General features: G+C 41.2%; 1 protein-coding gene across 2 annotated transcripts in view; it reads left to right on the forward strand.

Annotated features, from left to right (window-relative positions):
• The window catches only part of DOCK2 (dedicator of cytokinesis 2), a 513,334-nt gene that overhangs the window by 327,351 nt on the left and 171,251 nt on the right, over positions 1-14,732 (forward strand). For both annotated transcript variants that reach the window (XM_077473501.1, XM_077473502.1), the window contains exons 38-39: positions 1,670-1,789; positions 6,434-6,523. In XM_077473501.1, coding sequence (XP_077329627.1) covers positions 1,670-1,789; positions 6,434-6,523 — 210 coding nt within the window. The remainder of the gene's footprint in view (positions 1-1,669; positions 1,790-6,433; positions 6,524-14,732) is intronic.

Below are 14,732 nucleotides of genomic sequence, written 5' to 3' on the forward strand. Positions count from 1 at the left end.
CATTATGATCACACTGAACTAACCAAATATGTGGGAATAATGCTCTATATTCTTCAGCTGATTCTACCTATGCTTCAATTTGCACTATTTATGCATAATGAATTTAATAAATCTGCAGAGTTTTACTAACATGATGACTTTGAGTGCTGAAGCACTGCTCTTCTTTTTAAACTGAAATGACTACAAACTGACTAATCTTCTATAGCATCTGCTTGTTCATAAGAGAATACTAACACATACTGCTTTGCTTTTGCTTGCATTGATATGTGATTGTTCCTGCAGCTGTGCTATGCATGCACTATAAGCTAATATACACATATACAGGCTAAACTCATGGTTCTAGATTTATGATGATGATTGAGAGGTTACTCATTAGGCTTTATCATGGTGGAAATTGCACTACATACAGTATGCATGCTTTCTATGTGCATGATTGCACTTTATTACTAAGCTATATGAACATGCGGTATTGAAGAGCTGAGCCACATATTTTAGACCTTACTTGAGTTTCCTAGGTTTATGCTATGGATGACAAGTCTATACAAACATTCATACTTTGAACAGTCCATTGTTGCCACATGCATTGTGGCCACAAGAATTTTCTTTAACTATTTTTTAGTATGGCAGTTTTTCGGAAACATGATTGTTTTGTTATATATTTTTGTGTAACTTTTTTTGTATTGGGGAAGATTTAAAAAAATAATAATAATTCCTGTACGCTTTATTTATTTTGAAGTCTGGACATTCTTGTTTGCGCAGCAATATAAACTTAAAAAATAAGCAAAAGAGCACCAATTTAATTTTGGACCATATGTTGTCCTGCATGTGGGTAAAAAAAGGTAAACAGTGTTTTTTCTTGTTTTCTTCGGTTTTGTAAAAGGTGATGTTAATTTCCACCCCATGCATGATATATTACTGCATAACATATGTATATATGATGGTGGTCTTATAATGCATGCTGATGCTAGTAATTCTTTTTTTTTTGTCTTTTTCGCTATAAAGTCAGGTCAGTCTCTAGCTGGGTAGAGTTGGAGACACTTTTTCACTAATGTCTTGTTTCACTAAAGTAACTACCGTCAGGGGCGTAACTATAGGGGGTGCAGCAGTCGCGACCGCAACTGGGCCCTGTGATGCAGGGGGCCCATGCAGCTCCCTCTACATATGGCCAGCAGCAGCATAGGCAGCTAGCACACACTATTACATACCCCTTCCATATCCCCCTGGGGACAAGGACCCCTTCTCACGTGGGGACAGGGACCCCCACCTCCCCTGAGGACAGGGACCCCTTCTCACCTGGGGGCAGTAACTTCATCTGCCCTGGAGAAAAGGACCTCATCTCTTATGGGGACGGGGACCCAATCCTGCCTAGGGACAGTCCCCCAATGGGGCACCTAAAAATGTAAAAAAATAAATAAAAAAAACTACTGATACCAGTGGTGAAACTACAGGGCTCACAAAGGTCATACCTGTGACCACGCCCTGGAGTTCCACCGCCAGACTCGGAGGGAAGGGCCCTGGCTGGGGTTCAGGGGGGCCCTTCATGGTTTCTTGCATCGGGGCCCTGAAGGTTCTAGTTACGCCACTGACTACCGTATCAATAGATGCTTTGGGTTCTGCCTTGCTCCATGTTGTTGTAACTTGTAACATAAAAATATAATTTTTCTTTAAGTGGTCAGATGAACAGTGTTCGTCTCAGGTGTTGCAGACAGAATTCCAGAGTTCACAAACCCAACGGCAGCTAAAAGAAAATTTATATGAAGTCATCATTGGATACTTTGACAAAGGAAAGGTGAGTTATCTTCTCATGTGCTTTATGTATGTCAAATCAAGCTATATCAAGTATATCATCTCTCAAAATACCATATACAGTGCCTTGCGAAAGTATTCGGCCCCCTTGAACTTTTCAACCTTTTGCCACATTTCAGGCTTCAAACATAAAGATATAAAATTTTTATTTTTTGTGAAGAATCACCAACAAGCGGGACCCAATTGTGAAGTGTAACAAAATCTATTGGATTTTTGAAACTTTTTTAACTAATAAAAAAATGAAAAGTGGGGCGTGCAAAATTATTCGGCCCCCTTGCGTTAATACTTTGTAGAGCCACCTTTTGCTGCGATTACAGCTGCAAGTCGCTTGGGGTATGTCTCTATCAGTTTTGCACATCAAGAGACTGAAATTCTTGCCCATTCTTCCTTGCAAAACAGCTCGAGCTCAGTGAGGTTGGATGGAGAGCGTTTGTGAACAGCAGTTTTCAGCTCTTTCCACAGATTCTCGATTGGATTCAGGTCTGGACTTTGACTTGGCCATTCTAACACCTGGATACGTTTATTTGTGAACCATTCCTTTGTAGATTTTGCTGTATGTTTGGGATCATTGTCTTGTTGGAAGATAAATCTCCGTGCCAGTTTCAGGTCTTTTGAAGACTCCAACAGGTTTTCATCCAGAATGGTCCTGTATTTGGCTGCATCCATCTTCCCCTCAATTTTAACCATCTTCCCTGTCCCTGCTGAAGAAAAGCAGGCCCAAACCATGATGCTGCCACCACCATGTTTGACAGTGGGGATGGTGTGTTGAGGGTGATGAGCTGTGTTGCTTTTATGCCAAACATATCGTTTTGCATTGTGGGCAAAAAGTTAGATTTTGGTTTTATCTGACCAGAGCACCTTCTTCCACATGTTTGGTGTGTCTCCCAGGTGGCTTGTGGCAAACTTTAGACAAGACTTTTTATGGATATCTTTGAGAAATGGCTTTCTTCTTGCCACTCTTCTATAAAGGCCAGATTTGTGCAGTGTACGACTGATTGTTGTCCTATGGACAGACTCTCCCACCTCAGCTGTAGTTCTCTGCAGTTCATCCAGAGTGATCATGGGCCTCTTGGCTGCATCTCTGATCAGTCTTCTCCTTGTCTAAGCTGAAAGTTTAGAGGGACGGCCAGGTCTTGGTACATTTGCAGTGGTCTGATACTCCTTCCATTTCAAAATGATCGCTTGCACAGTGCTCCTTGGGATGTTTAAAGCTTGGGAAATATTTTTGTATCCAAATCCGGATTTAAACTTCTCCACAACAGTATTACGGACCTGCCTGGTGTGTTCCTTGGTCTTCGTGATGCTCTCTGCGCTTTCAACAGAACCCTGAGACTATCACAGAGCAGGTGCATTTATACAGAGACTTGATTACACACAGGTGGATTCTATTTATCACCATCAGTCATTTAGGACAACATTGGATCATTCAGAGATCCTCGCTGAACTTCTGGAGTGAGTTTGCTGCACTGAAAGTAAAGGGGCCGAATAATTTTGCACGCACCACTTTTCAGTTTTTTATTTGCTAAAAAAGTTTAAAATATCCAATAGATTTCGTTCCACTTCACAATTGTGTCCCACTTGTTGGTGATTCTTCACAAAAAATAAAAATTTTATATCTTTATGTTTGAAGCCTGAAATGTGGCAAAAGGTTGAAAAGTTCAAGGGGGCCGAATACTTTCGCAAGGCACTGTAATAGCAAATACTTAAAGGATGAAATAGGGCATGCTAGATTGCATAGGTAATAAAATATTTTACTTCATATAATTATTGGTATGAAATGTGGATGCTAGTTATAATGACTAGTATAAAATATTGACCTTTTTAGTGTTTAGTATAAAATGCTTACCCTGATATGTTTATTGTAATTTCTCTGTGGCCATAAACCATCATAACAGTTACTATACAAGCAGAATACTATTATTTAATGCACAATTAAAGTGACCAATTTTCATTACACATTTTGTCTAGAGATTGAAAAACAAATGAACATAAAATAATTTTTGCACAAAACAGGGTCAAAGGAAAGCCTTGTTGATATATGAAGTCATTTTTTTTTTAGCTTAAAACTAAAGTTTAGGTATGGCAATTTTTACATAGTTACAGTACATTGGTCCAGCTTGGACCAATGTAAGTATGTGTGTTCCATACCATTCCCATGGAAGCCGGAATCTACTTTCCAGGTCCTGGCTGCCCTGCTGCATTGTGAATATAGGAGGTCACCTGCTTGGCACGACACCGTTCAGGGAATAATGACCATTTCCTCAACGAATTCCTTTTCTGATATGATGAGGTGGAGAGGTGGGGCAGTGATTGCATTATTTCCAAAAAGAAAACACTTTGCATCCACTGAAAAAATGCAAAGTGTATGTAGATTAATGTTCCCTCAGCTTAGGGTATTGACCTCCCTGGTGGTATGATTCAGTCTGGATTTAGGTGCTGAAAGTGGTACAATTATTTTGCATGGAAATTTGGCGTTTTATATTGTAGTCCTGTAATTCTTAGGAATAACTCTCTTAAATCTGTTCAAACCAGAGTCTAGCAGACATCCCGGGTATGATAACGTTTATAATATAATAAAGAATAATAAAAAATATATTCAATAATGCAATCAAATCCTAAAACACTGAAAAAGGGACACTTTTTGGTTGCTATGGACAATCTCCAAATTTCAGGCAGAAAAAACAGTATTTATAATTTAAAAGTGCATGCAGGGCACTGCACAGACCACTAGGGACAAAGGGGGTGTGTATTTTTTAATACAGTACTGTAATCTGTAAGATTACAGTACTGTGTGTGTTTTTACTTTTTTGAAATTGCCGCCGTTCTCCGCTCCCGTGCGCCGTAATGCCACAGGGAACGGAGCTCGGCGGCATTCGACACTGTGAATCGAGCGGAGGATAGCTCGATCACACAGCGAGGGGGACATCGCTGGATCCAGGGGACAAGGTAAGTAACTCTCACTGTGTCCTCCCCTACATCCAGCGATGCGATCCCGAGTCTGGCTCGGGGTTACCGCTCCTGTCAGTAAAATCCCAACCCGAGCCAGACTCGGGATTACCGCTAGGGGGGTTAAAGGAGCACATACATTCTTTTCTGTTTTCTCTTTACAATTGTATTACTATTTTCTGCCTTTTTTCTTACTGTGAAAAAAAATCAAACACCAATACCATTGTTTTTGCAGTGAGAAAACATAGTGATTGATAAAACAATCAGTACACATACATGTATACAGGCACACCCTGCTTTTAAGTACACAATCGGATTTATTTACTAAAGCTGGAAAGGGCAAAATCAGGCTCACTTCTGCATAGAAACCAATGAGCTTCTAACCCCAGCTTGTTCAATTATGCTTTTGTAATAAAACCTGGAATCTCATTGGTTTCTATGCAGAAGTGAGCCTGATTTTGCACTTTCCAGCTTTAGTAAATAAACCCCATTGTGTACTTAAAAGTGGGGTATGCTTGTATGTGTTTTTATTTTTTTTGTTTGTATTTTTTATCTTGATGTTTTCGTGAAATGGTGCTTGATCTCTAGGCTTATTTTTTCAATGCACAAAACCATGTGATTAGAGAGGACACGGTGATCACTTGTGATAACTTGGGTTTAGGTTAAAGTGGTTGTATACTCGATTTTTAAACTTTTACCCACAGGAAAGCCTATAATAAGGCTTACCTGTAGGTAAAAAAAATATCTCCTAAACCTGTACGGTTTAGGAGATATCCCCCTCGGTATGCGCCGCTGACTGCAGCGGCACATGCGCACAAGGGGATTCTCGGCCTGAAAATCCGGCAGTGGCCGGCGGCCGGAATGAAATCTCCCGCGCGCATGCGCGGGAGTGACGATATCGCGGCTCCGGCCACTCACAGCGCCAGAGCCGCGATACCCGGAAGAAACGTCGAGGGAGCATGTCAGCTCCCTCGGCGTGGATCGGGCCAGATGTCGGGGCCTCGTTCTAAGGTAAGTATTTCATAATGAGCTAGTATGCGGTGCATACTAGCTCATTATGCCTTTTGCTTTGCAGGTTTAAAAAAAAAAAATGTGCGGGTTTACTACCGCTTTAAGGCAGTGATGGCAAACCTTGGCACCCCAGTTGTTTTGGAACTCAATTTCCCATGATGCTCCAGTACACTGCAGAGTGCCAGAGCATCATGAGAAATGTAGTTCCAAAACATCTGGGGTGCCAAGGTTCGCCATCACTGAGTTAAGGATTGAATCTTTTGTGTTAGATATGAGCAGTTAATACCAGAATTTTCCAGATCAGATTCTTTGTAACCGTAATTTACTGCCTGGCCTTTGAGCTTAGTTCAGCTGGCTTGGGAGGACCAAAAAGGACGCTTTTGAATAAGCCAGTCCCTTTACAATAAAAGACTAATATTTATACATAGTAATATTTGGCTTTTGATATGATAAAGGCATCTCCCAAGCATATAATTTAAACATTGCCCAGCATCTCATAGACTGCAATGGGATGAAGTGCTACTTTTTGAGTTTTTTTACGAATTTTAAATGAAGAATCCCCAGCAAAATGAACCAGGCAGATTTGCCCATTTCTAGTTATAACTATTTAATTACTCCAATTACTTATAGAGTAGAGTTTAACATTTTATTACATTATATTGCTTTACAGATGTGGGAGGAAGCAATATCTCTGTGCAAACAATTGACAGAGCAGTATGAAATGGAAATATTTGATTATGAACTTCTCAGCCAGTGCTTGGTAAGATATTTGTTTTGATTTGTTTACAGCATTTATAAATGATTGTGCATGTATAATTCTAACAAAAGACCTCCTTTTGTAACTCTAAACTGGTAACCGGTAAACTGGTAAACATTTTTAACCACTTAAGGACCAAGCCTTTTTCTGAGATTTGGTATTTTAAGTTAAAAAATGTTTTTTTTTGGCTATACAATTACTTAGAACCCCCAAACATTATATATATTTTTTCTAACACTCTACAGAATAAAATGACGGTAGTTTCAATACTTTCTGTCACACTGTATTTGTGCAGCGGTCTTACAAGCACACGTTTTTGAATGAAAAAAAAGATAACAGTAAGGTTAGCACTATTATTATTATTTTTTTATTGTGAAAGATAATGTTACACCGAGTAAATTGCTACCCAACATGTCATGCTTCAAAATTGCGCCACTCGTGAAATGGCAACAAACTTTTACGCTTAAAAATCTCCATAGGCGATGTTTAAAAAATTATACAGGTTGCGCGTTTTGAGTTACAGAGGAGGTCTAGGGCTAGAATTAATTCTCTTGCTCTAACGATAGCAGTGATACCTCACATGCATTGTTTGAACACTGTTTTCATCTGCAGACTTGCTCACGTATGAGCTCGCTTCTGCACGCGAGATCAGCGGGGCAGGGTGCGCTTAAAAATGTATTCATTTTTTTCTTATTTATTTTACCTTTTATTCTTTATTTTTACACTTTGTTCTTTGAAAAAAAAAAAATGGTGTCACTTTTATTCCTATTACAAGGGATGTTTATATTCCTTGTAATAGGAATAAAAGTGACACCATTTTTTTTGTCAGGACCTCTTAAATATGATGTCAAAAAGACCTCAGATCTCATATTTACACTAAAATGTAATAAAAAAAATGTCATTTCCGAAAACAAAAAAAGTCTCTTTAAGCCCTTGTACAGCCGGTCGGACATTCTGACAGAAAATGTCGGACCGTGTTGTCAGAAAAAATCAGACCGTGTGTGGGCTCCATCTGACTGTTTCCATGGGAATATTCGACCGACAAAGTTTTAGAGCTGGGCTATAACATTTTCTGACAACATGGTCTGATGGGACTTTGTCCTATCGTTTGTAGAGAATTACGATCAGACAAAGTGCCATGCATGCTCAGATCAAATTCCTAGACCAAAGCTATTGGCTACTAGCCTGAACGTAGTCCCATCGTAACAAAATAATGTCACCACGTTCTGAACGCTCGGATTCTCCGACAACTTTGTCCGACCGCGTGTATGCAACACAAGTTTCGGACAAAATCCGACGGATTTTGTTGTCGGAATGTCCAACCGTGTGTACAAGGGCTAAGAGCTATAAGCGGCAGTGACATTTTGATGTTGCTTCTGCCCTGCAATGGTATGGAGACAGGTGGGGGCCATCTTCACCTCACTTATCGCCATACCACACACGGAAGAGGACCCAATAACCTCCGCCACTACCAATGGGTCCGGTAAGTGGCGGAGGGCGCCGGACATGGCGGGGGGGCCCTCTTCCGCCGCCGATAAATGTGATTTTGCTGTGAATCCAGAGACTACGTTTATCTGAAAGCGGACCGCCCGATGAAGAAGAGGATACTGGGCATATGATAGCTAGTTGCAGCCATAACAACGATATCCCTCTTGAAAGTACCGACATATAACGATGACGGTGGGTGGTCTGTAAGTGGTTAAACGTAGCCTATTAAGATTTTTAAGTACTGTAGTTTGTCACCATTCCTTCAGTGCTTGCAATTTTAAAGCGTAACATGTCATCTGTTTACTGGGCTCTCAGACGGCAGTCGCATACACAGCCCCACCTCTGCCATTGTTATTGGACCAGCTCCTGTGATAGACAGAGCACTGGTCCAATGCCGGTGGTGGAGGTGGTACTGTATGTTTGACGTGGGAGCCAAGTTAGAGCCGAGTGAGAGCTGAGCAGAGAGCCGAGTGGAAAGGAGATAAGGGCTCGGTGAATCCCGGCGGCACTCATTTCCCCTCTGAGGTACGCTGTTGGCGTATAACACACACTCGTGATTTCCCCCCCTATTTTCAGGGGGAACAAGTGTGTGTTATATGCCGATAAATACAGTATATATACTGTTTAGGGGTTCTAAGTAATTTTAGAGCAAAAAAAAAAGATTTCAACAAGTGTCATTAGTAGACTTTAATTCCTTAAAGTGTAGGATACAGATCCTGGTCCTTTAAAGCACATTGCACAGCACAGTGCTTGTTCTGTGTAATCTCCCCCCCCCCCCCCCCCCCCAAACTGTAAAAAAAAAAGAAAACCCTGAACCTGGCACTTACTGTATGCCCGCTGTGCCCTTACCATGAAAATCAGGGCTGCTCAGTACGTCCCTGCATCATACTTATCTGTCCTCTCAGAACTCTTCCTCTCCCCCTCACTCCTCCTTCCTGCCTGTCATCTCCCTCTGTTTCAGCAGAGGAGAAGAGTGGCCATGTGATCACCCCAGCTGATGTCAGAGGGAGATCATGGCCCCACCCGCAGAAGTAATCCATCGGAGTTGTAAAGCATTTAGAACACAAATTTTTCAAAACTACTGACATAGTGTGCTATCACATCCTCTAATAGAGGGGCTGGCATAATCTTATATAGATGGGTTAGCAAACACTTTAAGTGGTTTCAATAAAATATTTTTGAGGGCCCACTGTTAAAGGCCCAAATAAAGACCTTTATGGCAGGATGACCAGGCATTTTTTAACCACTTCAGCCCCGGACCAATTGTCAGCCTAAGGACCAGAGGTCTTTTTACAATTTCGCACTGCACTGCTTTAACTGGTAATTGCGCGGTCATGCAATGTTGTACCCAAACGAAATTTGCGTCCTTTTCTTCCCACAAATAGAGCTTTATTTTGATGGTATTTGATTGCCTCTGCGATATTTATTTTTTATGATATAAAAGGAAAAAGACTGAAAAATGTAAAAAAAAAAATATTTTCTACTTTTTGTTATAAGAAAAATCGAATGAACTAAATTTTAGTCATACATTTAGGCCAAAATGTATTCAGCCACATGTCTTTAGTAAAAAAAATGTCAATACGCGTATATTTATTGGTTTGCGCAAAAGTTATAGCATCTACAAACTAGAGTACATTTTCTGGAATTTATACAGCTTTTAATTTATGACTGCCTCATAAATATATCTCATTTCTTGAGGTGCTAAAATTGCAGGGCAGTACAAACCCCTCCCCCCAATGACCCCATTTTGGAAAGTAGGCACCCCAAGGAAATTGCTGAGGGGCATGTTGAGCCCATTGAATATTTTTTTTGTCCCAAGTGATTGAATAATGAGACAAAAAAAAGTTTACAAAAAATTGTCACTAAATGATATATTGCTCACACATGCCATAGTTATATGTGGAATTGCACCCCAAAATATATTCTGCTGCTTCTCCTGAGTACGGGGATACCACATATGTGGGACTTTTTGGGAGTCTAGCCGCCTACGGGACCCCGAAAACCAATCACTGCCTTCAGGATTTCTAAGGGTGCAAATTTTTGATTTCACTCCTCACTACCTATCACAGTTTCGAAGGCCATAAAATGCCAAAATAGCACAAACCCCCCCCCCCCCAAATGACCCCATTTTGGAAAGTAGACACCCCAAGGAAATTGCTGAGGGGCATGTTGAGCCCACTGAATATTTTTTTTGTCCCAAGTGATTGAATAATTAAACAAAAAATTTTTTTTAGAAAAAGTTGTCACTAAATGATATATTGCTCACACATGCCATAGTTATATGTGGAATTGCACCCCAAAATATTTTCTGCTGCTTCTCCTGAGTACGGGGATACCACATATGTGGGACTTTTTGGGAGTCTAGCCGCGTACGGCACCCCGAAAACCAATCACCGCCTTCAGGATTTCTAAGGGTGCAAATTTTTGATTTCACTCCTCACTACCTATCACAGTTTCGAAAGGCCATAAAATGCCAAAATAACACAAAACCCCCCCCCCCCCCAATGACGCCATTTTGGAAAGTAGACACCCCAAGGAAATTGCTGAGAGGCATGTTGAGCCCATTGAATATTTTTTTTTTTGTCCCAAGTGATTGAATAATGACACAAAAAAAAAGTTTACAAAAAGTTGTCACTAAATGATATATTGCTCACACATGCCATAGTTAAATGTGGAATTGCACCCCAAAATATATTCTGCTGCTTCTCCTGAGTACGGGGATACCACATATGTAGGACTTTTTGGGAGTCTAGCCGCGTATGGGACCCCCGAAAACCAATCACTGCCTTCAGGATTTCTAAGGGTGCAAATTTTTGATTTCACTCCTCACTACCTATCACAGTTTCGAAGGCCATAAAATGCCAAAATAGCACAAACCCCCCCCCCCCCCCCAAATAACCCCATTTTGGAAAGTAGACACCCCAAGCTATTTACTGAGAGGCATGTTGAGTCCATGAAATATTTAGATTTTGCCACAAGTTGCAGGAATATTTTAAAAAAATAGAGTACGGGGATACCACATGTGGGGGACTTTTTGGGAGCCTAGCCACGTACGGGACCCCGAAAACCAAGCACTGCCTTCAGGATTTAAATATAAAAGCTACCAAAAAAACTGTTAGCGATCGCAGGGATCAGGCCTGACTCTGCGAACGCTGCAGTTATGCGTTTAGTGTTTTGTAAGTGACAGTGACCGATCCATACTGCACTTGGGTGGGCTGGGCGGAGGGGCAAAACACAGGTGCTAGCAGGTATCTGGGCTGATCCCGCTAACAATGCGTTTTTTTGGAACCCTAAACTGCTGGGGACGCTAGTATAGATCTGATCAGATCAGATATTGATCTGTTCAGATTCTATACCACTACGGGAGGTTTATGCTTTGCACATGGATGTTAGCGGTACTGGCACTAACCTAGCGCTGCCTGGGTCGACGCAGACCCTGACCCTAAAACCTAATTGATATCACCCGCCGGGTGATCAGGGGTTAAACCTTTATTGGGGAATAAATGGTGGGTGCCCTGATGCTATAAAAAGCAAACTAACTAACCAGAGTCACCCGTAACACTTATACGGTGATCACTGGTGAAAGGGTTAATTAGGGGCAATCAGGGGGTAAAAATCTTTATTAGTTAGTATATGGGGGTCCCTGACGCTATATAAAAACCTGACGGGGAACCTAAATAACTAACTGGCCAACCAGCGTCACCAGTGGCACTTATACGGTGATCACTGGTGAAAGGGTTAACTAGGGGCAATCAGAGGGTTAAAACGATTATTGGGTAGTATATGGGGGTACCTAGCGCTATAAAAACCTGGCGGTGAACCTAAAAAAAATAACTAGCTACCTAGCGGCACCAGTGACACTAATGCAGCGATCAGAAAAATGATTGCTTAGTGACACTGGCAAAAGGGGGTGAAAGGGTTAACTAGGGGCAATCAGGGGGTTAAAACCGTTATTGGGTAGTATATGGGGGTACCTAGCGCTATAAAAACCTGGCGGTGAACCTAAAAAAATAAGTAGCTACCTAGCGCTCTCCCTATGCCATCGTTGTCTTCATTGATGAGCTGCAGCTCCATCTGAACAGTATGAAGAAGTTTTCCACAGTTGCTTTGCGTGTGGAAAGGCCCCTGCAGTGACCCTCTACCATTCCTGCCAGGTATCCAACAATTTGAGCTGGATTATATAGCTGGAGATAACCTATTGTTCAGTATATGAGTGGAACGCTCGTGTTTGAAATTTCCCTGGAGAGTTCATCCTTGCGAATTTATGTAAACTACACAAGCCTTTGTGATCCTTCGAATATATATTCGTTTGGATCCAATACATCTGGTATGCCCGCATTGTGAATAGTGGTGGAATTGTCATGTGGTGTCTGCATGTCTCTCATGTCTAAAGAAGGTGGACTGTGATTTTGAACATACACGTGGGATTGGATCGTCTTACATAAGAGACTTTGTGGATTTTTGGACTTTTGAATCACTTTTTTTTTTTGTTTACACAATTGTGTATGCACTAATTTTTGTTATTTTCACGTTTCTAAATGAATGTAATATAATCTTTATTCCTGGTGTTTATGTAATACTATGAGGAACACTAGAGAATATTGATTGGTGGCACATAAGGTCACTTTTCAGCACTACACTATTATATTGAATTTACCTAGCGGCACCAGTGACACTAATGCAGCAATCAGAAAAATGATTGCTTAGTGACACTGGCAAAAGGGGGTGAAAGGGTTAACTAGGGGCAATCAGGGGGTTAAAACCATTATTGGGTAGTGTATGGGGGTACCTAGCGCTATAAAAACCTGGCGGTGAACCTAAAAAATTAACTAGCTACCTAGCGGCACCAGTGACACTAATGCAGCGATCAGAAAAACGATCACTTAGTGACACTAGCAAAAGGGGGTGAAAGGGTTAACTAGGGGCAATCAGGGGGTTAAAACCATTATTGGGTAGTATATCGGGGTACCTAGCGCTATAAAAACCTGGCGGGGAACCTAAAAAATAACTAGCTACCTAGCGGCACCAGTGACACTAATGCAGTGATCAGAAAAACGATTGCTTAGTGATACTGGCAAAAGGGGGTGAAAGGGTTAACTAGGGGCAATCAGGGGGTTAAACCGTTATTGGGTAGTATATGGGGGTACCTAGCGCTATAAAAACCTGGCAGTGAACCTAAAAAAATAACTAACTACCTAGCGGCACCAGTGACACTAATGCAGCGATCAGAAAAACGATCGCTTAGTGACACTGGCAAAAGGGGGTGAAAGGGTTAACTCTAGGGGCAATCAGGGGGTTAAACCTTTATTGGGGGGGGGGGGGGTAGGGGGCTACCCTGGTCCTAACACTAACTGCCCTGACAGTTTTTACTGTCACAATTGACACTAAATGCAGTGATCAGTAAATAAATAATCACTGCAATCAATGACACTGTGACTGGGAGAGGGGGGGGGGCAGGGGGGATCGGGGGGGATTTGTGGGCCTATGTGTACCTACATGTCAGTGTAGTGTTTGGTGCACTTACTTTCTGTGTTCTCCTCGCAGTCTGGTCAAAAAGATTGCCCTGAGGAGAATGACATCACTTCCTCCCTGCCTGTGTTTACAATACACAGCGGGGGAAGCTTCTCATTCGCCAGGAGTGATCGAGATCCGGATCGCTCCTGCAGCGAAACGGACCGCCGCATCCAGCAGGAGGGGGTCCGATCGACCTTTGTCCCTAGTGGTCTGCCCGGTGCCCTGCATGCACTTTTATATTATAAATACTGTTTTTTTTTCTTCCTGGAACTTGGAGATTGTCCATAGCAACCAAAAAGTGTCCCTTTATGTCAAAAGTGATTTTAGACCAGCTAGAAAACAGCGATAATAAATTAGAATCACTTGCACAATTGAGCGATAGCGATTTGTGGGGAGATCCGTCATCAAACACTAAATCTAATGACAGCGACAATTCTGCAAATGAGCAAATTTCAGTGTTTTTAGATTTGATTACATTATTGAATAATTTTTATTATTATTTGTTATCATTATTTATAGTCATTTATTATATTATACATTTTATCATACCCGGGATGTCTACTAGACTCTGGTTTGAACAGATTTAAGAGAGTTATTCCTAAGAATCGCAGGCCTACAATTTAAAACGCCAAATTTCCATGCAAAATAATTGTACGCTTTCAGCACCTAAAATCAGAAATAATCATACCGCCAGGGAGGTTAAATGAAAGTTGTAGGCTCACCAGATATTTTTTTTCATAAAAGATACAGATTTAAAACATTTGAAAACAAAAATATGTTAGATTAGGTTTTTAAATTTCTTCTGAAACTAGCAGTACACATTCTGGTTTGTGAGTGTGCCTAAAGATTTATAGGGGATTATTTACTAAAATGGTAGCATGCAAAATCTAGTGCAGCTCTGCATAGAAACCAATCAGCTTCCATGTTTTATTTGTCAAAGCTCATCTGAGCAAGCTGAAGTTAGAAGCTGGTTGACTATCATGCACAGCTGCACCGTATTCTGAATGCACCAGTTTTAGTAAATCCCCTCCCAACAGTGTATATATTCAGTGTGAGATCTATGGCTCTTCTGCCTCTGACTGCTAGTCTTATGAGCTATAGAATGTGATATGGAGATGCCACTACTGTGCAGAAGGAGGCATGTCAGTTTAATAATGGGGAAAATACTGTACCAGCTGCAAGGAGACCATAGACAATACTGGTGATTATA

Source organism: Lithobates pipiens, unplaced genomic scaffold, assembly GCF_037356315.1.
Source record: "Lithobates pipiens isolate NorthernLeopardFrog02 unplaced genomic scaffold, aLitPip1_a1.2 Scaffold_8, whole genome shotgun sequence".
Taxonomy (NCBI): domain Eukaryota; kingdom Metazoa; phylum Chordata; class Amphibia; order Anura; family Ranidae; genus Lithobates; species Lithobates pipiens.